Here is a 27,969-nt window from a genome sequence, read left to right as displayed (position 1 = left end):
CACTGATTAATCATGTTCTTATCCCGAGTGAAAAGATGACATGAAATATAAGATAAGTAAAGAAAAGCCTTTATTCATCCCTCAATGGGGAAATTTCAGTGTCACATCGCAGCATAGAACAGTAGGAAAAGAAGGGCATATCTAAAAATATAATAGCCTCCCCATGAAACACATTCTCAAAAATTCAAATTTTGCATATGGCATTGACAAAACAGGCACACACAAACACACAATTTAAAAAAAAATCTGGCAAGTGCTAAAAAAAGAAGAAGAAAAAAATCAGTGCAGGAGCTTTTTAGGAGCAACTTCCCAAAATGTAAACTGCAAGTGCACACAACTTCGTTTCAGTGGAAGAAACTTCCAAAAACATTTTAAGTCAGTTGCATTTTAAACAAATGCAAGTGCACAACAAAAAATGCAGTTTGACATTCCACGTTTCAGCACGCTTGCATCAGCCTGTAATGCTGACTGCCAACGTATAGCGGCGCTGTTTAGAAGGTTTAAATGCAAGTCACTGGATTAAAACATGATGCAAAGGACACAGCAGATCGATTTACATCCAGTATAAACTATCTGGTTTAGATACTGATGAGCAACATGTAACGTTATATATAAAATCCCGTCTTAGCTAAAGTCAGGTTGACGGCTGCCCAGGTGTGTCACTTCCAAGTTCATAAAAACACTTTGTGACATGTCGCAAAATCACCGTGTGTGGGAATTTATAGGACAAATTCATACTTCAAAAGCAACATTTAGGCAATTTATAAAGAAATTTTAATGAATGGCCGGACGTGATATGCGACGACAAGCTAGCAAACATTACCCGCTAACACATACATACATACACACACCTGACTCCATTTAAATAGAATATAAATAACAGAGAACGATCATTTGCAAAGGTACTTATTTTGATACCTCGCAGATCACAACACATTCAATTTCCGAATAACACACTCTTCAATTCGGCTAGCAACTTCACACGAAATTCGAAGTTATTTCCACACAAAAACTTTTAGAACTGATTTGGTCTACCATCTTACCAATAGTAAGTCTACCAATCTTACCAATAGTAAGTCTATATATATATATAGAGAGAGAGAGATACAGATATAGATAGATAGATAATATGCTCCAGAAGAGGATTGGGAGAATATCATGTGGAAAGATGAAACCAAAATAGAACTGTTTAGTAAAAATTCAACTTGTCATGTTTGGAGGAAGACGAATGGTGAGTTGCATCCCAAGAATACCATGCCTACTGTGAAGCATGGGGGTGGAAACATCATGCTTTGTGGCTGTTTTTCTGCAAAGGGGACAGGACAACTGATCCGTGTTAAGGGCAGAATGAACATGGCCATGTATCCTGAGATTTTAAGCCAAAACCTCCTTCCTTCAGTGAGGAATCAGCCAAAATTCCAGCTACAGTGTGTGCAAACCTGGTGAAGACTGACAGGAAATGTTTGACCTCTGTCATTGCATCAAAGATTATGTTACAAGAGTTGAAATTTTGTTATTGACCAAATACTTATTTTCCACCATAATTTACAAAAAAATTCTTTAAAAATCCTACAATGTGATTTCCTGGATTTTTTTTTCTAATTTTACTCTCACAGTTGACGTGTACCTATGATGAAAATTACAGACCTCTCTCATCTTTCTAAGTAGGAGAACTTGCACAATCAGGGACTGACTAAATACCCCCCGTATATCAAAATAGCATTCTCTGAATTCTATCACAAATTATCATCTGAAATAATAAATTTAGCTTATTGTTCAGTGACATCTTCCTATATATGCTATAACTTTAAAATTGCAAAGCAATTATTATAACAATTTAAGTGTTCATACTATGCAAAAGTCTCAAAAACATCCCCAAAGCATTATACAAAACAAGGTCCCAACCCAGCTAACAAAATAAAGTTCCCAAATCGTTAAAAGAATGTTTGTCAAATGTTGTCAGAACGTTAGCTATAAAGTTCTCGGAATATTTCAGAGGAAAGTTTTGGTTTGGTTCCAAGAAGGTTTGATAGTAACAGTAACATTAGCACAAACATTTTGAGAATGTTAGGCAAACATTCTGGGAACATTTTTAAGGACAGTTTCTTTTTGGTTCACAGAACGTTTGACAATAATGTTAGCACAGTTTTGAGAACATTGTTCAGGAAATTTTCTATTTGGTTCCCAAAACATTCTGGTAATGTTACATAAAGTCACCAAAAGATATGTTTCATCCAGACATTTCCAAAACATTCTGGTAACGTTACCTAAAGTCATAATCTCGAGACTGAAATGAACAGATTTGTCCAATTTCCCTGCACTATAAACATGACTTGTCAATACATAAAAGGACGTAAAAACATTATGAAAACATTCTAGAAACGTTTCTGATAACCATAACCCAAATTAACCAATATGCAACATCACCAAGACATTATGTGTTAGCAGGGTTGACTGTGTTACAAAAAATGCTTAGTTTTTCACAGTTTTTCAGAAAACAGAACAGAGACACCTTTCAGATCAATCTTTGTCCTTCAAAAAGAGATGATTAAAATAAATAATGTGTCACACTAGAAGGGGCAGTGTCACTAGCTGGGACAGTGGTATGTTTACCACTGTGTTACATCACCTTTCCTTCTAACAACACTCAATAAGCATTTGGGAACTGAGGACACTAATTGTTGAAGCTTTGTAGGTGGAATTCTTTCCCATTCTTGCTTGATGAATGACTTCAGTTGTTCAGCAGTCCGGGGTCTCTGTTGTCGTATTTTGCGCTTCATAATGCACCACACATTTTCAATGGGAGACAGGTCTGGACTGCAGGCAGGCCAGTCTAGTGCCCGCACTCTTTTACTACGAAACTGCGCTGTTGTAACACGTGCAGAATGCGGCTTGGCATTGTCTTGCTGAAATAAGCAGGGGCGTCCCTGAAAAAGACATTGCTTGGATGGCAGCATGTGTTGCTCCAAAACCTGGATGTACCTTTCAGCATTGATGGTGCCATCACAGATGTGTAAGTTGCCCATGCCATGGGCACTAACACACCCCCATACCATCACAGATGCTGGCTTTTGAACTTTACACTGGTAACAATCTGGATGGTCTTTTTCCTCTTTTGTCCGGAGGACACGATGTCCATGACTTCCAAAAACAATTTGGAATGTGGACTCATCAGACCACAGCACACTTTTCCACTTTGTGTCTGTCCATTTCAAATGAGCTCGGGTCCAGAGAAGGCGGCGGCATTTCTGGATGTTGTTGATGTATGGCTTTCGCTTTGCATGGTAGAGTTTTAACTTGCACTTGTAGATGTAGGGATGAACTGTTTTAACTGACAATGGTTTTCTGAGGTGTTCCTGAGCCCACGCAGTAAGATCCTTTACACAATGATGTCGGTTTTTAATGCAGTGTCGCCTGAGGGATCAATGGTCATGGGCATTCAATGTTGGTGTCTGGCCTTGCTGCTTACATGTAGAAAGTTCTCCAGATTCTCTGAATCTTCTGATTATATTATGGACTGTAGATGATGGAATCCCTAAATTCCTTGCAATTGAACGTTGAGAAACATTGTTCTTAAACTGTTGGACTATTTTTTTCACGCAGTTGTTCACAAAGTGGTGATCGTCACCCCATCTTTGCTGAGCCTTTTGGGGATGCTCCTTTTCTACCCAATCATGACACTCACAATTATAGCGCTTTTCTACTTCACAAAAGTAGCACTACTAGGCTCCACTCTACTCATTTTTTTTGCTTTTCCACTAGGGTTAGTACCTGGTACCGGGTGCTTTTTTTAGTATCTGCTCAGGAGCGGTTCCAAGCGAGCCGAGCCGATACTAAAATGTGACGTCAACAGGCTGCCGGGCACTGATTGGTCAGAGAATGTCATCACTGGATGAGTCATGAGCGCACCGTCCGAGACGAAAATCAAAACCAGCCATTTTTAAATAGTCACAGCGGCGTTACAGTGGCTGTCCTTTTCTTTCATTTCACGGCAAGTTTTTTTACTCGCACAAAACCACACCTTGGTCCGTGGATGAGCTGCAGACGTTTCTGTGTTTGGTGGTGGAGGAGAGAATACAGTGAGGTGGATGAAGTGATCCGAAATGAGAAAATCTCCCAGTCTTTGGCCGAGACCGGCTCACCGGACATTACAGCAATGCAGGGAACAGCTGAAAAAGCTTAAAAGTGATTACAGGACCACAACGACCGGAGTAGGTCAGACCGTAATGCTGCATTTACACATAACGACGACAAGTCACGAATGCCACGAAGTACACATTCTTGGCCGCTGATCACGAATGTGATGATTCGGGGCAGAGGTGTCAGGTGTCCTCAGGAACTGCTGCAACATGTTACCACCCGTTACGATTAATGGCACGTGCTGCTGTAGAATTATCAGGAACCATTACGCACGGTCAAGAATAATGTTCCGCGTTGTTGCGCGCTATTGCGCGTAAGCGCATCGTTAAGTTCTGTCACGTTGTGAACGAGGTGAATTGTCTCCACACACACACCCATATTCATCCAACTGAATTCAGATCGCTCCAGTTTTTCAGAAGAACTTTGTGACTGCATCCGTAGTTGGGCTTTGTGCCATGGAGTGGCGCAGAGAGGATGAGATGGACAGAGCCAGATGTGTGGCTTCATGCGGCTCTTGTCTCGCGCGTTTTCCCAAACATCAGGCATGCAGCAGGTGGAACACCTGCAGGAGCGCGCTGAGGAGCACTGAAATGAGACTTTCAGCCGACTTGGTGTCAGCAATCAAACTGAATGCAGTGCAGCAGGGTTTAATTGTGCGCACACTTCTTCCTCCGCCAGACTGGAGGAGGTGCAGAGATGTCTGGCTGCACATGAGTCTCCTCTCGTTCCTCTGGGTCAGACTCGTTCTCCCGCTCATCGGTTACAACAGCAGATAGAACACCTGCAGGAGCGTCCTGAGGAGCTTCAGCAGGAACTGTAGAACGACACTTGGCTGACTTCGCGTCACTGTTCCTCTTCAGCATACTGCATCAAACTGAACTCTGTGGAGCCGAGTTTAATTGTGCGCATGTGCCAGAAAACTGATTTGTCGTGGCGCGCAGTGAAATGTGATGCCGCGATACAAGTCGTGTCAAAACTTGACAGTTTCCGTGTCATTTCGTAATAACGTGTGAAAGTTTGGGCTCCAAGAACCATCACAGGAACCACTACAAATGTTGTCACGATCTGTTAATGATCACTACTCATCAAGACGGCTCAATACGCTCAGTTGCAACCTCCACGACGTGAGACGAAATAAGGGTGGTGTGTGACATTTGTGGAAGATTGTTTGACAGGTAAAACATGATCCACGAATATCAAGAATATCACCAACACGCACTATTAAGAAACCTATTCAGATGCGTTAAGTCACGTTAAGAATGTCAGGAATGTGTCACAAATGACAGATAAATGACATTCGTAACACGTCTTGCTTATGTGTAAACGCACCTTAAGGGCTGGAAACAGTTCGACCGCAGGAACGCGGTTTCCGGACACTGACCAACGAGCACCGGGAGGCAGAATGACTGCTTTGTTGGAAGTGACGGATGGTAAGTGTTTTTGTGACTTTGCCTGTAGTCTGCTTGAGAGCACCGTTTAATGTTACTTATCCCATTGGTGGGAAGCACACTTTAACAAACGGAGATTTTGAATATAAACATTTGTTAAAGTAACATCGTTGTCTCATGTATGCAGACACAGTGAGCTAGCTGATTGCTAACTAGTGAGCTAGCTAACTCCGTGCTCCGCTTTAAAATATTAACTTCTGACAGACAAACACCTTAAGTCAGCATGACAGCAAACGTGTACATTCGACTCATTTAGTGCCATTACTGTGATATATATATATATATATATATATATATATTTATATATATATATATACAGGGTTACCCCCCCTCACCAAAAAACAAAGCAAAACCCAGAAGAAATATTGTCATAAATCCCACAAAGGTCCAGTAAATTTTGCTGGACCTTCCCAAAGTTTCGGTTATCTTGGTCGCTTTGCATAAATGTCATGTTCTTTCAAAATTATGCTCCAAATGGTCTGATTTGTTGGAGCATAATTTTGAAAGAACATAATTTTTATGCAAAGTGACCAAGATAACCGAAACTCTGGGGAATGATCATACAGAGACTGAAGGTTTTTTTTTTTTTTGGTAGGATTTTATTACAATTCTTCTGGGGGTTTATTTTTTTGGGGGGGGGGGGGGGGGGGTCACTGTGTGTGTGTGTGTGTGTGTGTATGTGTGTGTGTGTGTGTGTGTGTGTGTGTGTGTGTGTGTGTGTGTGTGTGTGTGTGTGTGTGTGTGTGTGTTTAAACTTGCTTTCCCATTTTTTCTTCATTATTGTCCAGGCAAGAACAAAAGGAGACTGTTCCAGCAAGCGAATCTGTCCATCTTGAATGATGTTGAGGCTGAAGCTGAACTGGGCCCAGTGTGATCGACACATCCAACTGATCCTTGAGGAAGCATCAGTGATGGAAGCTGCATTTAATCAGGCATATATTGGCGTGCTGGGAGACTTTGTGCACACGATGCGTGACCGGGGCGTGTGACCTGTGCCCCCATCCCAGACTACAGACACATGAAACTTTTGTGTAGTTTGTGTTGCTTTTTTTTTTTTTTTTGTATTTGCTCTTTTTTTGTTGCAGTAAACAATTTGACTTGTGACTATCATAATTTGTAATTTCATGCTGAATCAACAGTAAAAATCATTTTGTCATTGATGTTTTGGTGCAATGAAGCTTCATTTCTAAGAATTTTTAATTTGGGTTTTGCCGCTCCAGAAGATACTGCACACTACACCTGGCTGAATCTTTACACAGATGCTGGAATAAGCATGTCTAAACCGAGATTTTACCAAATGGTATTTAACATAAACAAAAAGGTTTAGTCACTTCAGTGAAGGCACCATTACATCAAGGAATTTTGAACAACCAGTTTTACTGTCTGTTTACTTAAATTTACATTTATGACCCCATTAAATGTAAAACTTATTTTACTACTGGATTAAGCTTAAACAGCTTTTCAAACTGTTAGCCTTTAAATCAGTAAACCTTGGTAACATTTACAAATGAAATTGATGTTACTCAAAAGTGGAGACATTTTAGCAAAAAGTACAAAAATTTATTCAAAATTCACAGTGAAACATAACCGGTGTATAACGTGTAGGCAAATGATGACAAAGGTGTCCCGTTCTGTGGCATGAACCTTTGCAGCGGTGACTCTGAGAAAACCATCTGAAACACTCACAGCATACATATTTTAATTAGTGCTGTCAGGTTATTAAAAAAATAATGTAATTGATTACAGGGTTTGTGGTTAGTTAATCTAAATTAATCATTTAATTGCAGGTATATTTAAAAAAAAAAAAACAGATCTGTGTGTGCTTGGGGCATTTAATATTCAGGTACAAAAGGATCAGGGTTATTTTTGTTACATATCAAGGAGGTATTAAACAAGCTGTAAATTGATCTTAAATTGGGAGAACTGTCTAACTGTAATTTGGATGGGTTAAATGCAGACAAATTTCATTGTATGTATAATGTGTACAATGACAAAAGGCTGTATTATAAAGAATGTCTATAAAACAGAATTGCGGGAGTTTGGAGGCTGATTCTTTCTGCACAATATGACTCCTTTAATAATTATCTTATTACATTTCATATTTAAATTTGTCCATTGAACATTAAAATCTGTATGAAAAACAAACGTTTTTAATGTGTTTTAAGCCTGTTCGAGTTCAGTGACGACGTTAATTAATGTCATAAAAACTGAATCAACATTTTGTGCATGAACGTCAGTAAACGCACAAACTCCCACATTTGAGATTTAACAATAAGTTATCAAAGCAAGTTACTTTGGTAAAAAAAAAAAAAAGTATTGCCATTAACACGTTTATTGCTCTCAGAAACATGACTTTATTTACAGACCAAGTCACTGATGTAAAAAAAAAAAAACCCAGAGCAAAATGTGACTGAAGGCGTGATAGGTGCTGTCATTAATTAATCTAAATTAATGCTTTATTTTGACAGCCACAATTTTAATAGTTAATAGCGACAGCCTGCAGTTATTACTTATTTACGAGCTAGTTAGGAAGCTAACGATTAGCTTACCGTCATGCTTTGTCTCTTCATCTCTTTTCAGCTTGTATCTTCTCGTCTTCATCTTCATATTGTTGTATGAATTCCCAAAGTCTTCTGTACTTTTCAAGCATGTTTCATCTCGCCGCCAGCAACTTTCTCTTAAAAACTCACACAGCAGTAAACACATGGAGTCTGCCATTGTTTATGTTTATGTCGCATATAAAACGACATCACTGCAGTTTGCTCTGCTGACCCCGCCCACGTTGAAGAGGTACTATTTGTAGTAGAAAAGGACGCGCCTGGAACCAAACCGAGTAGTGCTGGAGCTTTGTAGTAGAAAAGCGCCTTTAGTGTCCTCAGTTTTCAAATGCTTATTGAGTGTTGTTAGAAGGAAAGGTGACGTAACACAATGTTAAACATACACGCAGCATGACACGGAGGAGAGTCTATGTTTCCAGCTGTATGGGATGGTTACTTCCCCAACCAAGATTGGTACCAATTTACAGGTGGATAGACAGTTTAGACAGTGTTTCTTGCCCAGGCAGGTAGCCTGAAGCACACACCTGGAATAGAACCCCAGCCTGTATATTGAGCTATAGCATATTGATAGTCCTACTGCTGTCCCACAGATGGATCTTCTCTGTATGTCATCCCAAAATTAGTTCCCAAAATTAGTTCTTACTCTTCTCATGTTTTCCTTCTCCACCTTTCAGTTTTTTCCTCACTGTTTTTTTTTTGTTGTTTGTTTGTTTGGTTTTTTTACTGTTCAAAGGGAATCAGATTGGTGGTGTTGACATGTACTACGTGGATCCAGCAGTTTATCTCTTAAACTCAAAACTGAACAGCATTCATTAATAATATTAATAGAAAGGAGGCCCATGGACACTGAGATGGTCTTTGTCTCTGCGGCTCATTGAGAATCACATAATTTTTGGCTTACATTAGTGAACTGAATTGTCGGTGTCTTTTGGCAACAAAGGCAGATTGGTACAGATCCAAATAGATTTGGGGATTTGTTGGTAGCTTTGATGATCAGTGGTCATAGTTTGGTGATTGTATGTGCTCTCATAAGTGCTGCTTTAGAGTCAGATGCATGTTGGACGTAACCAAAGTGTCCTCAGTATTGAGCTGTTTGACGGCTTCAAACAATTAAAAATTACTAACCATTTTGTCCTCCATGAGATTCAGATCCACCTCCTCTTCCCTGTCCATAGCCAGCCCCACCAGCTCCCCCTCCCTGTCCATAGCTGGTCCCAGGTCCTCCTATCTGCCCATAGTTGGGAGGAGCTCCTCCCTGTCCTGGCCTGGGCTGAGGCTTGGTGGTGGAAATCTGAGTCCCTGAACCCACTGCTGGACCTTCACCACAGTCCACTCCGCTGTAACCATGGCAACACTTCCACTCGAGCTCCGTCACCATCTTGTAGGCCACCTTGTACCTCGGCCTCATGTAGGTCCGATAGCTGGAAGGATTCAAGTTAAGATTGTCACTGTGACTGAAACAATTTAGATGCAATATGATTTAAAATTAAACGATACATGTTTTATGTTAAAGATATAATGAACTTTTATATGTGCTTCCAACAGTAGGTAGGAAATGTTCTGTTTGTGTTTATTGTGATTTATACGGTCAAACTGAAAGACAGAGAACATCAAGTTTCTTTGCTATTACTAAAATGCACATTATAAATAAAAAGCTTAATATACGTTTCTTTTAAATTGTCGTGTTCTGCTGTGTTCTACTATGTGCTTGATTTTGGACTGACAGACTTTATGTGAGTCTTTGACATTGTCAGGTTCATTCTGGCTTTGTGAAAAATATTTCAAACACCATTATTTGACTATATATATATATATATATATATATATATATATATATATATATATATATATATATATATATATATATATATATATATATATATATATATATATATATATATATATATATATCGTAGTTTGCATTTCTAAAACAAATGCTGAAAAGTGTGAGGCCAGAAAACTCAATGCACTTGATGGGATATGGGGGAGATCAGGTGGTCAGGGGAGGAGGATGAGGACATGTAGCAAGAATGAGGTGCTCAGCTGCTTCACCTCAGGGACTTCTGCTCCCATGTGTTCCATTTCCAGAAAACCTCTCACTTCTGTCATCTAGTACTGTGTCCACCATCTAAATTACAAAGCACCATGTTCAAATCTGCTATTTAAGGGAATGACAGATGACAGTCTGACAGATGTAATTCACGTGACACCCAAAATACGAGGTCTATTAGAAAAGTATCCGACCGTATTTAAAAAAAAAACATATGGATTTGAATTACGTGTGCTTGCGTGAGCCAACCTTGAACCTTCATCTGCATGCGTGATTTTTTTCACGCCTGTCGGTTGCGTCATTCGCCTGTGAGCAGGCTTTGAGTGAGGAGTGGTCCAGCCCTCTCAGCGGATTTTCATTGTCAGGGAAATGGCTGAGAGACTGCCGCTTTGCTTGATCAAATTTTTTTTAGAAACTGTGAGGCACATCCATGTGGACACCATTCGAGAAATTCAGGTGGTTTTTGGTGAAAATTTTATGGGCTTCAAAGACATTAAGGGATGTTACTGTCCCTTTAAGGATGGCCCACAGCAGCTGTGGGGCGCGCCGCGCTCCAGCTGCCATCGACAGGCTGAGCGACCATTTCATTTCTAAATGGATCGCTCTGTGGATCCGTGACCATCGTGTGCAATTTCTCTGGTTATCACAAGAGCTGGACATCAACTATTTTCCTGCAGATTTCACTTTTAACAAGCGATTTTGTCATGGAAAGCCGAGTGGATGCTTCGCGTGTCACGATGGATTTGCTGCTGGACCGACACAAAACCACCTCCGTTTTGGTCTCACAGGACGGCTTTGAGATGGCGTTCAGACAGCTGTCGGTGGTTTTTCAGTCGAGTGATTATCCAAGAAATTGTGGACGAGCCTGGACATGCCAGAACATGTTCTGTGAAACTTTATCACGGCGTTGCTTTGCGTGTCGCGGCACCCGCAACGCGCAGAATTCCTCCGCACGTCTGTCTCAATTTGCCGAAAAAGTGCTGATGTCCACGTCTTTTCACAATTCCTGTGCTAGTCCAGATGATGTCCTGGATAAAACACAGTGTCCAGTTTGGAAATGAACGGCACATTCCACTTTTAACGAGGAGTTTTTGTCATGGAAAGAGGAATGGACGCTTCGCGCGTCACGACGGCAAGCGAGACAAAGAACACGTCCATTTCGGAGTGCCACAAGGACAAGCTGGGACATGTCCAGCTCTCCACAATTTCTCTGATACTCACTCGACTGGTAAGCACTGAAAGGCATGTCCCAGCTTGTCCTTCTGGCACTCCGAAACGGAGGTGTTCTTTGTCTCGAACTGGTACGAACTACAAGCATTTGCACTGTGAGTGTAAGTTATGTTACGTATGGTGCATTCACATATTAGCTGTAAGTGGTGCTGTTTTATTTTTAATGAGGAGAAAGATGGACAGGGAGAGAAATATTATATCAGTGCAGAGGGTTACCTGGTTTTAATTGGGTAAATGTGAATAATTTGTGTAATATTACTGAGAGTAATTAATCTATAGCTACACAAAAGTTCAGTTTTTAAGATGCCATCAGAGCCACTGCTTCCTGTTTTAATATATCGCTGAGCAAATACTGTATCCTTCAAAGAAAGTAATTCTTGTCTGTGTCATTAGCATTGGAAAATACCACGCCTCACATCATCACCTATAGCCTGCTGCTGCAGACGGAATTCCACTATGATGGCTTTTCTACCACCGATGACAATGTAGCATAAATGCAGACAATATCAAGGAGCGCAGAGCGCACCCTCTGGTGCACGCATGCGTGGGAGGGGCAGATGGAAGTCACCATATCCTAGCCTGTTCTATGCCATTTACAGAGCCTGTAATATAGTTAGGAATTATTAATTATGACTGGCAATTGAGAAGTTTAGAGTCTGACCCGGAAAAAGTAGGGTGCGGTTCTCCAACTTTTGCATTCTGAGAAACCAATTTTTCTCAGGAATGTGTGAAGTTTTGAATCATTGGGTGCAAAGTTGAGAAATGTTGGTTTCTCAGAATCCAAAAGATGGGGAACCTTCCCTACTTTTTCTGAGTCAGGCTCAAAATGTCATAATTGCCCCTCACACTTAGCAGGAATTCTGATTTGTCACTTTTTGATCCATCCCACCCACACTCTAAATATTTTCTGACTACTATTGTCGTAACTGAGGTGAATTTGAGAAACATTTTGTATATGCAGCAAAACATTAAGGTGCACAACCAAAAGCACATACTTTGCTCAAACTCTGGAGGTCATGTTTAAGAATGAAATAACTGCTTCACTGAATTCATCAGCGCTATGAAGGCATTCAAAATAGTTACATGTGTGTCATTATAACAGCTGGCTTCAATAAGGGCTTCTTTCTGCATCACTGAAATTTGTAAAATAGCATTTGTAAAACATTAGACAAGCTATCCTTTAGTGAATTACTGCACTGTGACTGCCCAACAGTTCAAATACAACAACAAAATCAAAACAAGAGAACCATATATTTAAGTGTCAATGCATGATGTGATGTACTTTGGTCAATATCCTGATGCATCTGTGCATCTGGAAAATAATTCTGCTTCACAACTATCTCTGGCAGTGCAATGTGGAAAAAAACAATCAATTTGTGTATCTCAATTCAAGACTTAGGCTTGAAACACACTACAAGAGTCATGTTTGTGTCTCGACTGCATTGAATGTTGATATTTATTTACAGTGTATTCACAGCGCTTCATGATTTCCACATTTTTTTTATTCACCTTATACAGGAAGTCAGGGTGGGTGGCGTCATTTTGTCAAGCAACTTCCGGTTTGCCACTGCGTCAATGATTATCTCCGTGGGAACACGGTACACTAGAAGTGTCCGAACATGAGCAGCATTAATTGTTCAGTTTGTAGGTGCCACAACAACTAGAAGAAGAGGAAACTATCACTTTCAGAACGATGTTTTGAACATGGAAAGCAGAGATCTGAGTGCTGTGGACCAGCATTTAACTTGCTCCCTCCTCCATTGAAAGACGAGGATCTCCGGTGCTCACTAAAGGCGCTGAATTTGAAAAATCCACCCAGACGTCCCTGTCTGTTCTTTTCATTTTATGGAGAAAAAAACCACACCACTGGATCTTACACAGATAAATTATTGGACTATAACCCTCCGTTGAAGAAGCCACGGCGGATGCTAGTGAGACAAATAGGTAAGCTGTGTTTGTAACATTAGCTACTATCTTATTTACTCATTTTCTGGCGTTTGATACAACCAAACACTGCATGAAATAACACCATACGTATATTAATGTTACGTAATCTTGGCATTATGGTGATACTACTTGTCGGGTAGTATTTTAAATTCATTGTGCTTTTATATATATTATTTATACGAGCTTCAGCAGCGCTGTGTGGCACGGAGCTCGTAGTTACTCATAGCGAAACTGTCCATGCTGAGTGACAACACAAAGTAGTTTAAAATAATCGACGGCCACTTTTTCATGTCATCTTCCCACTCTGTTATGACCCATGGGTGAGCCAGAGTCGATCCCTTTGAGCTTTTCAAAAAGGTTTTGTTGTGTGGGCCGCTGAAGAGGAGGTACTGCTGGCCCACCACCACCAGAGGGCGCCCTGCCTGGAGTGCGGGCTCCAGGCACCAGAGGGCGCCGCCGCCTCACGTGAGCAGCTACGGTGACAGCTGTCACCCATCACCTGAGACAGCTGACGGCAATCATCTGTGGGGTATATCAGCAGGACGGCACCTCCACCTCATTGCCGAGATATCGTTTCTACCAGAGAGGTTACGTATCGAAGCTACGGAGTGTATCTTTTTGGATTTGTGCTTAGTTTGTGGATTACTGTTCCAACGAGAGGTGGAGGTAACTTCCCTGCTGTTCGGAGTCCTGGGTGCAAACGCGCCCCCATCTAACTGTCCTTTGTTCCTCGCCAGCAGTACCAGGTCCGACACGCGGAGGCAGTGGCCACCTGGGAGTTCGGGACTTGGCGGCTCCAGTATTCCCGGGGTCCTGTGGCGGAGGAAGCCGTGTGGTTCCGGTCTTACCTTGGAGAGGCGTCTCCTATCTTCGAGCCTGCCCACACGACACTTTTGTGAATTGACTGTTGTCCATTGCTGTGATTGGTTGTATTCGTTGTGCACATTCACAACAGTAAAGCTTGTTATTTTGACTTACTCCATTGTCCGTTCATTTGCGCCCCCTGTTGTGGGTCCGTGTTCCTACACTTTCCCAACAGGATATCTCGGCCAGCGTCATGGATCCTGAGGGGCGTCAACCGGCTGTTGAACGGCCAATGGAAGAACAGGACGCGCAGGCGTCCGCGGGAGGGGTAATCGGTGAGTTGCAGCGGATCCTCACCGCTTTCACGACTCGGTTGGATTCATGACCGAGCAGAACGTCCTCCTGAACCGCAGGGTGGAGGCTCTCGCCGCGCAGGTGGAAGCGCGCCCTCCGGGCGCCGCTGCGGCTCTCCCTCCCGTAGATCCTGTGCGTAACGTTGACGTTCCACTGGTTGTTCAACGACCTCTCCCTCCTTCCCCGGAAGCATACATAAGCCCTCCAGAGCCGTACGGAGGCTGTGTGGAGACGTGCGCGGATTTTCTGATGCAGTGTTCGCTCGTCTTCGCACAGCGTCCCGTTATGTACGCGACCGATGCTAGTAAAGTAGCTTATGTCATAAACCTGCTTCGCAGTGAGGCACGCGCTTGGGCTACAGCGCTCTGGGAGCAGAATTCACGGCTCCTTCTGACATACGATGGGTTTGTGAGGGGGCTCAGAACCGTGTTCGATCACCCTAATAGGGGCGAGACCGCTTCAACCGTGCTACTGTCAATGAGACAGGGGCGCCGGAGCGCAGCTGTTTATGCAGTCGACTTCCGCATCGCGGCTGCGAGATCCGGCTGGAATAACGCTGCCCTCCGCGCCGCCTTTGTAAACGGACTGTCTTTGGTTCTCAAGGAGCACCTGGTGGCTAAGGACGAACCGCGGGATTTAGACGGGCTTATCGATCTTGTCATACGGTTGGACAACCGGTTAGAAGAACGTCGGCGGGAACGAGACGAAGGGCGTGGCCGGGCACGCGCCGTCCCTCTCCCTTCCGGTTCTGACCGCGCTCCGCCTTCCCCACGCTCCACGGCCCCTGCGCTCCGTGAGGCCACAGCTCCCCCTACTGACGAAGCTATGGACACGAGTAGGGCAACATTTAGGGCACCAGCTGCACAGAGGAGACGGGCCCATGGAGCTTGTTTTGTTTGTGGTGCACTAGAGCACCATGTGAGAGACTGCCCCGAGCGGTTACAACACCAACGCCCGCCCCTAGAGACTGGGCTAGGGGTGGGTCGAGACATTCACGTGGGACACACCCACATTGCTACACGACTCCCAGTCACGATCCTGTATGAGGATTTAACCCTGAAGGCCCCAGCACTGGTGGACACGGGCTCTGAGGGGAATCTGTTGGACTGCAGATGGGCCAGGGAGATAGGGCTCCCTCTGGTGGCGCTTACCTCGCCTGTGCAGGTTCGAGCGCTAGATGGCTCCCTGCTCCCTCCGATCACACATAAGACACCACCTGTAACGCTGGTGGTGTCAGGAAACCACCGGGAGGTGATCGAGTTTTTTGTGACTCAGGCCACTTCCCGTGTGGTTTTAGGCTTTCCCTGGATGTTGAAGCACAATCCCCGGATTGATTGGCCGTCCGGGGTAGTGGTTCAGTGGAGCGAGACCTGCCATCGGGTGTGTCTAGGTTCCTCGGTTCCTCCCGGCTCCCAAGCTAAGGAGGAGGTCAGAGTCTCGCCCAATCTGGGGACGGTGCCGGTGGAGTACCACGACCTTGTCGACGTGTTCAGCAAGGATCTGGCGCTCACACTCCCCCCCCCACCGTCCGTACGATTGTGCCATCGATTTGGTTCCAGGCAGTGGGTTCCCGTCCAGTAGACTGTACAACCTCTCACGGCCTGAGCGCGAATCAATGGAGACCTACATCCGGGACTCGTTAGCTGCCGGGTTGATCCGAAATTCCACCTCCCCGATGGGCGCAGGTTTCTTTTTTGTGGGTAAAAAAGATGGCGGACTTCGTCCATGCATCGATTATAGGGGGCTGAACGAAATCACGGTTCGCAACCGATACCCGTTACCCCTGTTGGATTCGGTGTTCACGCCCCTGCATGGAGCCAAGATTTTTACCAAGCTTGATCTTAGAAACGCGTATCATCTGGTTCGGATCCGGAAGGGAGACGAGTGGAAGACGGCATTCAACACCCCCTTAGGTCACTTTGAGTACCTGGTCATGCCGTTCGGCCTCACAAACGCCCCCGCGACGTTCCAAGCCTTGGTTAACGACGTATTGCGGGACTTCCTGCACCGGTTCGTCTTCGTATATCTAGACGATATACTCATCTTTTCTCCGGATCCTGAGACTCATGTCCGGCATGTACGTCAGGTCCTGCAGCGGTTATTGGAGAACCGGCTGTTTGTTAAGGGCGAGAAGTGTGAGTTTCACCGCACCTCTTTGTCCTTCCTGGGGTTCATCATCTCCCCCAACTCCGTCGCACCTGATCCGGCCAAGGTTGCAGCGGTGAAAGACTGGCCCCAACCCACAAGCCGTAGGAAGCTGCAACAGTTCCTCGGCTTTGCGAATTTCTACAGGAGGTTCATTAAGGGCTACAGTCAGGTTGTTAGCCCCCTGACAGCCCTGACCTCACCAAAAGTCCCCTTCACCTGGTCGGATCGTTGCGAGGCCGCGTTCAAGGAGTTGAAACGGCGCTTCTCGTCTGCACCCGTTCTGGTGCAGCCCGATCCTAGTCGCCAGTTAGTGGTTGAAGTGGACGCCTCGGACTCAGGGATAGGAGCTGTGCTGTCCCAGAGTGGGAAGACCGATAAGGTCCTTCGTCCGTGTGCCTATTTTTCCCGCAGGTTGACCCCGGCTGAACGGAACTATGACGTCGGCAACCGAGAACTCCTTGCGGTGAAAGAGGCTCTTGAAGAGTGGAGACACCTGTTGGAGGGAACGTCCGTGCCATTCACGGTTTTCACTGACCACCGGAACCTGGAGTATATCAGGACCGCCAAGCGGCTGAATCCCAGGCAAGCCCGCTGGTCACTGTTCTTCGGCCGTTTTGACTTCCGCATCACCTACCGGCCCGGGACCAAGAACCAGAAATCGGATGCCTTGTCCCGGGTACACGAAGACAAGGTCAAAGCGGAGTTGTCGGATCCACCGGAACCCATCATCCCGGAGTCCACTATCGTGGCCACCCTCACCTGGGACGTAGAGAGAACCGTCCGGGAGGCCCTGGCACGAAGCCCGGACCCCGGGACTGGGCCAAAGAACAGACTTTACGTCCCACCAGAGGCAAGGGCTGCAGTTCTGGACTTCTGTCACGGCTCTAAGCTCTCCTGTCATCCAGGGGTGCGAAGAACCGTGGCAGTTGTCCGGCAGCGCTTCTGGTGGGCGTCCCTGGAGGCCGACGTCCGGGACTATATCCAGGCCTGTACCACCTGCGCCAGGGGCAAGGCCGACCATCGCAAGGCTCCGGGACTGCTACAGCCGCTGCCCGTGCCTCATCGCCCCTGGTCCCACATCGGCCTGGATTTTGTCACGGGCCTCCCGCCGTCCCAGGGAAACACCGTGATCCTCACGATAGTGGACCGATTCTCCAAGGCGGCCCACTTCGTGGCCCTCCCGAAGCTCCCAACGGCCCAGGAGACAGCGGACCTCCTGGTCCACCATGTCGTCCGCCTGCATGGGATACCATCAGACATCGTCTCCGATCGCGGCCACGGTCAGTCTCTCGTCCGGGTATCACCCCCAGACCAACGGGCAAGCAGAGCGGGCCAATCAAGAAATGGAGCAAACACTGCGTTGTGTGACAGCCGCGCACCCGGCGGCCTGGAGTACTCATCTGGCCTGGATCGAGTACGCCCACAACAGTCAAGTGTCATCAGCCACCGGCCTCTCCCCCTTTGAAGTGTGTTTGGGGTATCAGCCCCCATTGTTCCCGGTGGTTGAGTGAGAGGTCGGTGTGCCCTCGGTCCAGGCCCACCTGCGGAAGTGCCGTCGGGTGTGGCGTGCCGCCCGTTCTGCTTTGTTGAAGGCCCGGATGAGGGCGAAGACCCATGCAGACCGGCGGCGGACCCCGGCCCCTACGTATCGCCCCGGGCAGGAAGTGTGGTTGTCCACAAAGGACATCCCGCTACAAGTGGCCTCCCCTAAACTGCAGGACAGATACATAGGACCGTTTAAAATTCTCAAGGTCATCAATCCCGCCGCAGTGAGGCTTCGGCTTCCAGCCTCACTGCGGATCCATCCAGTATTTCATGTGTCAAAGCTCAAGCCCCATCACACCTCGCCCCTCTGTACACCCGGTCCGGCACCACCTCCTGCCCGGATCATCGATGGCGAGCCGGCTTGGACAGTGCGCCGGTTGTTGGACGTCCGACGGATGGGCCGGGGCTTTCAATATCTGGTGGACTGGGAGGGGTACGGTCCCGAAGAACGCTCCTGGGTGAAGAAGAGCTTCATCCTGGACCCGGCCCTCCTGGCCGACTTCTACCGTCGCCACCCGGGCAAGCCCGGTCGGGCGCCAGGAGGCGCCCGTTGGGGGGGGGGTCCTGTTGTGTGGGCCGCTGAAGAGGAGGTACTGCTGGCCCACCACCACCAGAGGGCGCCCTGCCTGGAGTGCGGGCTCCAGGCACCAGAGGGCGCCGCCGCCTCACGTGAGCAGCTACGGTGACAGCTGTCACCCATCACCTGAGACAGCTGACGGCAATCATCTGTGGGGTATATCAGCAGGACGGCACCTCCACCTCATTGCCGAGATATCGTTTCTACCAGAGAGGTAACGTATCGAAGCTACGGAGTGTATCTTTTTGGATTTGTGCTTAGTTTGTGGATTACTGTTCCAACGAGAGGTGGAGGTAACTTCCCTGCTGTTCGGAGTCCTGGGTGCAAACGCGCCCCCATCTAACTGTCCTTTGTTCCTCGCCAGCAGTACCAGGTCCGACACGCGGAGGCAGTGGCCACCTGGGAGTTCGGGACTTGGCGGCTCCAGTATTCCCGGGGTCCTGTGGCGGAGGAAGCCGTGTGGTTCCGGTCTTACCTTGGAGAGGCGTCTCCTATCTTCGAGCCTGCCCACACGACACTTTTGTGAATTGACTGTTGTCCATTGCTGTGATTGGTTGTATTCGTTGTGCACATTCACAACAGTAAAGCTTGTTATTTTGACTTACTCCATTGTCCGTTCATTTGCGCCCCCTGTTGTGGGTCCGTGTTCCTACACTTTCCCAACAGGTTTTTGTTTCTATCCATGTCATATCTTCCGTTGTTCTGTACTGAAACACCGCTCACCGGAAGTCCTAATCCAAAACGGAAATGCCTCTGCTGTAAAAGTGGGCGGGGCTGAATAAAGTGAACATTACAGCCTTATTCCAAAATGGATGAAATTCATTTTTGACTCAAAATTCTACACACAATACGCTATAATGACAATGTGAAAAAGTTTTTTTTTTTTTTTTAGATTTTTGCAAATTTATTAAAAATAAAAATCTAGTACTAAGGCCCTTCAGCTGCTCCCTTGTTTTCATTCATGGTCGCCACAGCAGATCCAAGGTGGATCTGCATGTTGAATTGGCAGAAGTTCTACGCTGGTTGGCATTCCTGATGCAACTACACACTGCATGGAGAAATGTGGCAGAGGTGGGATTTTTAACTGGGAACCTTCAGCACAACTAAGCAATAAAATAAAAAAAAATAAAATAAAATAAAAACCTAAATAAGCAAATAAATAAACCAAAGAAATTACAAGTATTCACATCCTTTGCCATGAAGCTCAAAATTGAGCTCAGGTGCATCCTGTTTCCACTGATCATCTGAGCTTAACTGAAGTCCACCTGGGGTAAATTCAGTTGATTGTACATGATATGGAAAGACACACACCTGTAAGATCTCAAAGTTGACAGTGCATGTCAGAGCACAAACCAAGCATGAAGTCAAAGGAATTGTCTGCAGATGTCTGAAACAGGATTGTCTCGAGGCACAAATCTGGGGAAGGGTCCAGAAACATTTCTTCTGCTTTGAAGGTCCCAGTGAACACAGTGACCTCCATCATCCATAAATGGAAGAAGTTTGGATCCCCCAGGACTCTTCCTTGAGCTGGCCAGCCCTCTAAATGGAGCGATCGGGTTAGATAGGGAATCGGGTTAGATAGGGAGGTGATCAAGAACCCGATAGTCATTCTGTCAGAGCTCCAGCATTCCTCTGTAGAGAGAGGAGAACTTTCCAGAAGAACAACCATCTTTGCAGCAATTTACCAATCAGGTCTGTACAGTACAATGGCCAGACAGAAGCCATTCCTTAGTAAAAGGCACATGGCAGCCCACCTGGAGTTTGCTGAAGAGCTCTCAGACCATGAGAAACAAAATTCTCTGGACTTCTATGAAGAAGAACCCCATCCCTTCGGGTGATGGTGAAGGCCAAATCAAGCGTGCCTCTAATGATTCCTGTATATAATCATTCATTGCGATGCATTCCAGGGCAGACAGAGAAAACAGTTTTCCCAGAGGAGGACTAGTACCGGGAAGTACCTCAATGGCACAACCATAAGAGAACCGTGACAGCTGATTGCAGAATACAAGCGCAGCTGCAGATGCCGGCAGGACAGCATTCGGACGTGGAAGTGGTTGATTGGTTGAGGCGAGTGCCGAGTCAGAGGAGGCCTGATGTGAAACAGTAGCAAGAAGTTGCTCTATCTGAGAACTCACAGAAGTCATAAAGGCGTCTTGCCGCTTAGTGAGGTTGCTGATCCCAGAGCTCAGTGCAGTAAGACAGTCCTCTTGTAGTGCTAGCTGGCGGCTATGGTAGCATACTGCCAGCTGGAATGCACTTGAGTCCTCTGTAGTCCATGGCTGGCCAGATCGTTTTATTAGGTTTGAAGGACAGAAACGTCTGGACACTTGCACAAGGCAACAATCTGGCAGGGAACTAGTGCAACCAGTGGAGCTTAAATACACCCAGGTGATGAGCGGCAGATTAGAAACAGGTGTGTGGAACGATCCAGAACAGGGTGTGGCCCAAAGAGAGTGTGACGCCCACCACCAACCAACAAGACAGATAGGGAGAGACAAAGCCCAAGCAGGAAAAACCCAGCAAGAGAAATCACACATAACAAAACACAGAAACATAAACTAAGACTAAAGAAAACTAGAACCTAAACTAAACATGGCAAAACAAAAACACATGATAAAACAGAAACACAAAGCAAAAGAGTCCAGATCATGACAGCCACAACATGAATTAAACCCATCAGACTGACATCTGCCATTCCCTTTCACAGTGGTCTACCCCTGAAGGGGTGCGTTGCCGCTTAGATGGTGGACTCAGTAGGTGAGAGAAGGTAGAGGTTTTGCAAGCACATCATTTTTCTGGAGCAGCAGCTCCCAGATGTGATGCAGTTACACCTCCTCGTCCTCCATCTCCATCCACTTGATTTATTTTACCTACATATAACCAGTCTGATTTTTTTTGTCATTACTTCCTTTCATGCATTTTTAAAAATGATTAATATACAGCTTGTATTTGATTTTATTTGATTTATTTGAAATTTACCATATTTACAGTACTGTGCAGAGGTATGGGGTAATACTTATAAAGGTACAACACAATCACTATCAGTAATGCAGAAAAGAGCTATAAGAATTATTCATAATACTGGCTATAGAGATCATACAAATCCACTATTTTTACAATCCAAATTCTTAAAATTCACAGGGGATTGCAGTCTGAGGGGGAAATTTAATTTAAAGCATCAGTGGGCACGAACAACATTAAAAGGTTTCTGTATTTCTGTCTGTGGGGTAAGGATGTGGAACAGATTGGGAGTGGGGCTCAAGCAATGTCCAAGCATGAACCAGTTCAAATAGCGGTACAAAAATATGTTTTTTTCTAGGTATAGGGAGGAGGAAGGATAATGAGGGTTAGGGTGTTTTTGTTTTTTGCTTCGGCTTGTAAATATATAGTATTTTGTATGTAAGTAGGTACGTGTAGGTGTATATTTATGTTTGTGTATATATGTGTGTATATGTGTATATATATATATATGTATATATATGTGTGTGTATGTGTATATATATATATGTGTGTATGTATATATATATATATATATATATATATATATATATATATATATATATATATATTGATATCGGTTTAGGTGTGTAGGAATCTATGTGTATATGTGGCAAAGGGTATTAGTGGTTGTGGGGAAGAAGGAGAAGGGATAAATAAGCTGATGCTTCACCCTACCCCTTTTCGGACATGTTGGGTACACAGTAGGAACTTTTTTGTTGTTGTCTTCACTGATCTATCTTGTAATTGTTGTTGTATCAAATGTTCAAAATAAACAGTTTTCATCATCATCAAGTACCATATATACCAGTATAAGTCATGTTTTTGTTTGTTTGTGTTACTAGTTTGAGAGATCCTGCGACTTACACTCCCGTGCAACTTATATACCGAAAAACTAAAAGTAAACTCTAAGAATAAGAGCATAAATGGCAATAACAAAAAGTACAGTACAATAATACACAAAAATCTAAAATTAAAGCGCTGTTAGTCTAGAAAAGGTGTGACATACTCTCACCAGCCACTTTATTAGAAACACCTTGCTAGTACCAGGTTGGAACCCCTTTTGCCTTCAGAACTGTCTTAATTCTCCATGGCATAGATTCAACAAGGTGTTGGAAACATTCCTCAGAGATGTTGGTCCATTTTGATATGATGGCATCATGCAGTTGCCCATTCAACCAGTCTGCCTATTTTCCTCTGACCTCTGACATCAACAAGGCATTTTTATCCATACAGCTGCCGCTCTCTGGATATTTTCTCTTTCTTGGACCATTTTCTGTAAATCCTAGAGATCACTTTGAGCAAAGATCCCAAGAGATCAACAGTTTCTCAAATACTCAGACCAGCCTGTCTGACACCAACAACTATGCCATCTTCAAAGTCACTTAAATCCCATTTCTTCACCATTCTAATGCTTGTTTTGAACTTCAGCATGTTGTCTTCACCACATGTAGATGCCTATATCCACTGAGTTGAACAGGTGAACCTAATAAAGTGGCCATTGATTGTAGAATAAAGTAGAATACAGTAGAATAGTCTTTATTCTCTATAAAGAAACTGTAGAAAAAATGTTTCAAGAACAAGAAGAACAAGATCAAAAGAAGGTGTTCTCTTAAAACAGAGACAAACTGAAACATGTACTGTATACTAATATATATATATATATATATATGCATGTAAAAATATGAATAAAGTTAATTTTAAAAAGTGGCTGTATATGGGTGTTTCCTTTTCAAGAGGCCATTTTTAATGAGTGTGATTTATATAAAAGAAAATAAGGTTCTACTTTTGTTGCCAATAATGAATCACAGGATGGTGGTTCAAATTTAAATTAGTAGTTGTTTGTGTTCACTCTAAATCAGTCTGTTGATTTAAGATATCCAAATTCATACTTAGAAATTTTAGTGTGCACTTTTTAGATGGGATTAATTTAAAAAAAAATACAAATATGTGTGATTATTGTCACCAATTCTAAGTCTGAGAGGAAATCAAATAAAATGTAACATTGTGGTTGGCTTCTGAAGAAAATGGCTTTTGTGGTCTCAGACGTTTAAATTAGACAATGATCTTATTTCCCCTCAGAGGAACAGTGTGTCTTCTATTAGCAACAGTGTTGTGGGTACAAATCCTGACTACTCCAGACTCAGGAAATCGGGACTCACACTACCACCCTGGAGCACTGTCCGCCGTTCCAGGTGCAGGGATGATAATCTGGCTTCACGTAGGTTTCCACGCCATCCTCAACCACGCAGCTCACGGTCTTCGTCACCACAAACGCACACCAGTTCCTGTCCAACACACAAATACATGACTGGTAATTTGTTAGCACTACATACAGGACATAAAGAAGACCTGCAGTCCTCCTCCATGTCCACAGCAGACACTGACACCATTTCTACAAAATTCTTTGCACTGGAACCCTGTGATGAAGATGGTGATGAAGGACAATCACAGGCGCCTGTTGAATGTGTGTGTGTGTGTGTGTGTGTGTGTGTGTGTGTGTGTGTGTGTGTGTGCACGCGCGCGCACGCAGCAACAACCCAGACACAGTGTGTGGAAATTGAATTATACTGATTTGGAGGAATCCAGAACAAGTTGTCAGCAGTGTGTCTGTATGTTAGTAACATTCATGACTCTTGAGAGCTCAACCGATGAGGTTGTGAATTGTTTGGGTCGAACTGATGAAGCCATGAAGTTGCTGGACAGAGGTACCTCTGTCTAACAACTTCATGGCTCCAGGACCTTCAAGACTTAGACAAACATCCAAATATGGTGATGAGACTTGGACTCTAACAAGTGACCTACTGGATGTCTTCATGACCGCACCCCTCCAGAGAACCCTTGGGTACCATTGGAATGACTTTGTGTCAAATAAGTAGATACTTTGAGAGACCCAGCGAAGAAATATTAATGTTGTTGTGAAGAGAGATCAGTGACAACACCATGCCCATGTGGTGCATTTCCCTGCGAGAGAACCAGGGTGAAGGTGCCTCAGTACTGAGAACACCAGTGATCGAAGGTTAAGGCCCACATGGCAGATAGGCATGGAACCATACACTAGCTCCACAATACAATATCATGATATACCTATCACGATTTGATACATATTGTGATACATAAGTTGCACTTGTCAGGAGAAATTCTGTCCTTAAAGCAAACGTTCATGTCTTAAAACTCAAGAACCGTAAACTCTCAAAATCGAAACTTTTTACACATTAATAGTGTGAGGTCAAAGCTCTGTGTGCTAAAAAAAAAAAACATGCATTTCTGACATTTATAAATGCAAATTTATAAATTTTGGTAAAAGAGCTGACTGCCAAAAATCAACTTACAATTGGGTCCCTTGCCCTTACGGACATCTTACTTGTTATAGCACCATTCACACTAATTCCAACGTAATCTGTGATGAATGTTTGACTTTGAAGGAACAAATTATTCTGAAGTATAAATTGTAATCCTTGATGTTATCTGTTTCCTATTTGTACATTTTACAAATCACGTATGATTCTTCTGCATAAGGTCATTATTTCTTCCAGTGATTATTTCGCATGGTATCACGATATTCATAAAAAAGCTATATGATTCAATACAGGCCCCACGATATGATTATCGCGATACACAATGTATCATTCCACCCCCAGCAGATAAACTGCTATTTTTGGAAGGTGGGGATGGATTGTTCATGTCTACATCATAGAGATGTGTGGTATCCAATTGATACCTTTAAACCTTCCCCAAATTATACCCCGAGATACGGTATTACTGTCTGCCTACCAACAACAGCTTGGAGGTGTGTCATCTGTCATATTGTCTTATCACCGCATGTAATTTTGGGGGCTTTAGTGTTTTTAAAGTGTTTTTTTTAACATATATCTTTTTGCAGCACACAGTTTGTTTAGGTGATACACCCATCAACTGCTCCTGCCTGAAAGCTTATCTTCTGTCGAAGGCTTTATAATATATAAACTTAAGAATAACACCATCAGCTTCTCCTTTGGTATAATCCAGATCCCGTGTCATGGTACTCCGTGAGCATTTAGTAATGTTGAAGAGCAGAAAGTGACAGAGCAGCAGTCACATGACTCTATTCATTTGCTGAAATGGTTTTTAAAAAAATTTAAATTTGTATTTATATTTTCCATATGTGAGACTTATTTCTCAGTCATAGAACAACCAGTAAAAGGTGTTAATTATTTATTGTTGGCAGTATGATGTCAAAATGATGTTGACAGATCATTTTCTGTTTATTTTAGCTGCAGGGGTTTGCCGTATGCGCGAATGAGCCACATCCATAACCTTCGTTTTTTTTGGGGGGGGGGGTTTTCTGAGTTATCTGGAGAAATATTTGACTTCTTTTATCTGTAACTATGTGCTGCTGTGTTCAGACTGTGTTGGATATAAATGTCTATGAACAGGCATATATGCCTGTTTGATTGATTTTATACAGGAGGGTAGGCGTGGATAAGCATTGCTTCTGCCTACACCTTTAGGCACCATGTATTTGGTTTATTTTCTTATATTTCTTCTCATTTTTGACTTTTCTGTTACAAGTTTGGTTATTTGTATATGAGTGAATTTCTGTTATGCATGGGTGTCTAATAAATTATTATTATTATTATTATTATTATTATTATTATTATAACTGGCTGCTCAGTTATTTTGATGCCAGGTTTGAGTTCACTAAAATTAAAACACAATACAGATTGTTTTCTACTTGTGCCACATAAACATGCAGATCCACCTCAGATATGCTGTGGTGATTCTGAGTGAAAAAGGGAAATGCTCAAAGCAGCTTACTTTTTATTGATCAATTTCAATTAGCGAGGTGGAAACTGACTGGAGTGGTGAAGATAATCGGGAGCATTCTGCAGTAGCATTCGGAGGGGGTGCATCATTTACTTTTATAGCATCTTCAAACACAGGAAATGGTCCTACTGCTGGACACTGACACACACACAGTCCTCATGAATTTATAATAAACAGTGGACATTAAACAGCAGATTGTTTAAATGATGGTATTTAAAGGGATACTGTTGCTATTTTTAAATATCCTGGGATACAGTATTACCATATTACTGCCCAGCCCTACCGCGTCACTGCCAAGCAGGCCCCAGAGTGGTTCCACTGGGAGGCGCATATGCACAGACACTTTAAATTTCACACTGCACTGACGCCAGAGTTCAGACTTGTGTTTCTGATTCTGTTTGTGTCTTCAAAATGTAACGCAAGACCACAAAACTGCATAATCAACACAACTGGACCTGTTTCTTTTAGGAGACAAGAGTTTTGACGTGTGTCTCCTTAACAACGGAGTCAACTCACACTGAACTCATTGGGTTCTGATCGTCATACTGCATGTGGGACTGGAACCACAGCACGGGACTTGCTGTCACCACCGTCCAAGCAAAATTCATAAATGTTTATATCAGCGATCAGTGCAGGAGGCAACAAATCTGTCCACTGAACTCTGACGTGGACCGAGAGACGATTCTGAACAGGCATGACAAAACACACACTCTGCAGAAAGTGAAAACTGAAACATGAGCTTTGAACTTCATCCAGAACTAAACTAGGACTATCAGAACCAGCTGTGACCTTTGACACCCCCCCCAACTGGGAATCAGTGCCAGCGTTTGCGGCTTCAAAAACTCAGGGTTTGTCAGGATAACGCTGTTTCTGAGAGAGAGAGAGAGAGAGAGAACTGCAGTGTGGAAAACATTTCACTGTTTACAATAAAAGGTCAAATAGCCCAAAATACAGGTGCTGAAAAACACCAGTATCAAACTTTACTCTTATTTTCACAGTTAAAATGCAGCACACGTAAGAACCGACATTCAGCTCACAGTCTGAACGTTACACACAGTGCCCACGTCGAAATGTTCCATCAGTGGACACACACCTACAGGAACATGTTTCATCATCAATCAAACACGCTGTAACAAAATCTGCAGCGTTAACTACAGATGTGGGCGGGGCTAAAGGGACGAATGCTGCAATAACCTCAGACTGCTCCCTCAGACAAAGTGATGCTCAGAATTTTCAGTTACAAATCTTAACGATGTTCACAAATAAAAATTATGATCTTGATGATGCAGTTGCACAAGATCTGGATCTCACACACACACACACACACACACACACACACACACACACACACACACACACCTACAC

The 27,969-nt window shown here is 43.9% G+C and overlaps 1 protein-coding gene across 2 annotated transcripts in view; it reads right to left on the bottom strand.

Moving 5' to 3' along the window:
* The window catches only part of LOC117523498 (EMILIN-1-like), a 115,176-nt gene that overhangs the window by 69,245 nt on the left and 17,962 nt on the right, over positions 1-27,969 (bottom strand). Inside the window, exons 2-4 of one of the 2 annotated variants that reach the window (XM_034185062.1) lie at positions 23,961-24,086; positions 9,338-9,567; positions 9,272-9,304 (exon numbers count right to left, since the gene is read on the bottom strand). In XM_034185062.1, coding sequence (XP_034040953.1) covers positions 9,272-9,304; positions 9,338-9,567; positions 23,961-24,086 — 389 coding nt within the window. Of the gene's footprint in view, positions 1-9,271; positions 9,312-9,337; positions 9,568-23,960; positions 24,087-27,969 lie in introns of both variants that reach the window. The other variant, XM_034185055.1, reaches the window with a different exon arrangement.

The sequence above is a fragment of the Thalassophryne amazonica genome, chromosome 2 (assembly GCF_902500255.1).
Source record: "Thalassophryne amazonica chromosome 2, fThaAma1.1, whole genome shotgun sequence".
NCBI lineage: Eukaryota > Metazoa > Chordata > Actinopteri > Batrachoidiformes > Batrachoididae > Thalassophryne > Thalassophryne amazonica.
Note: the sequence above shows the minus strand (reverse complement) of the source record. Positions and strands in the feature narration are given on the sequence as shown.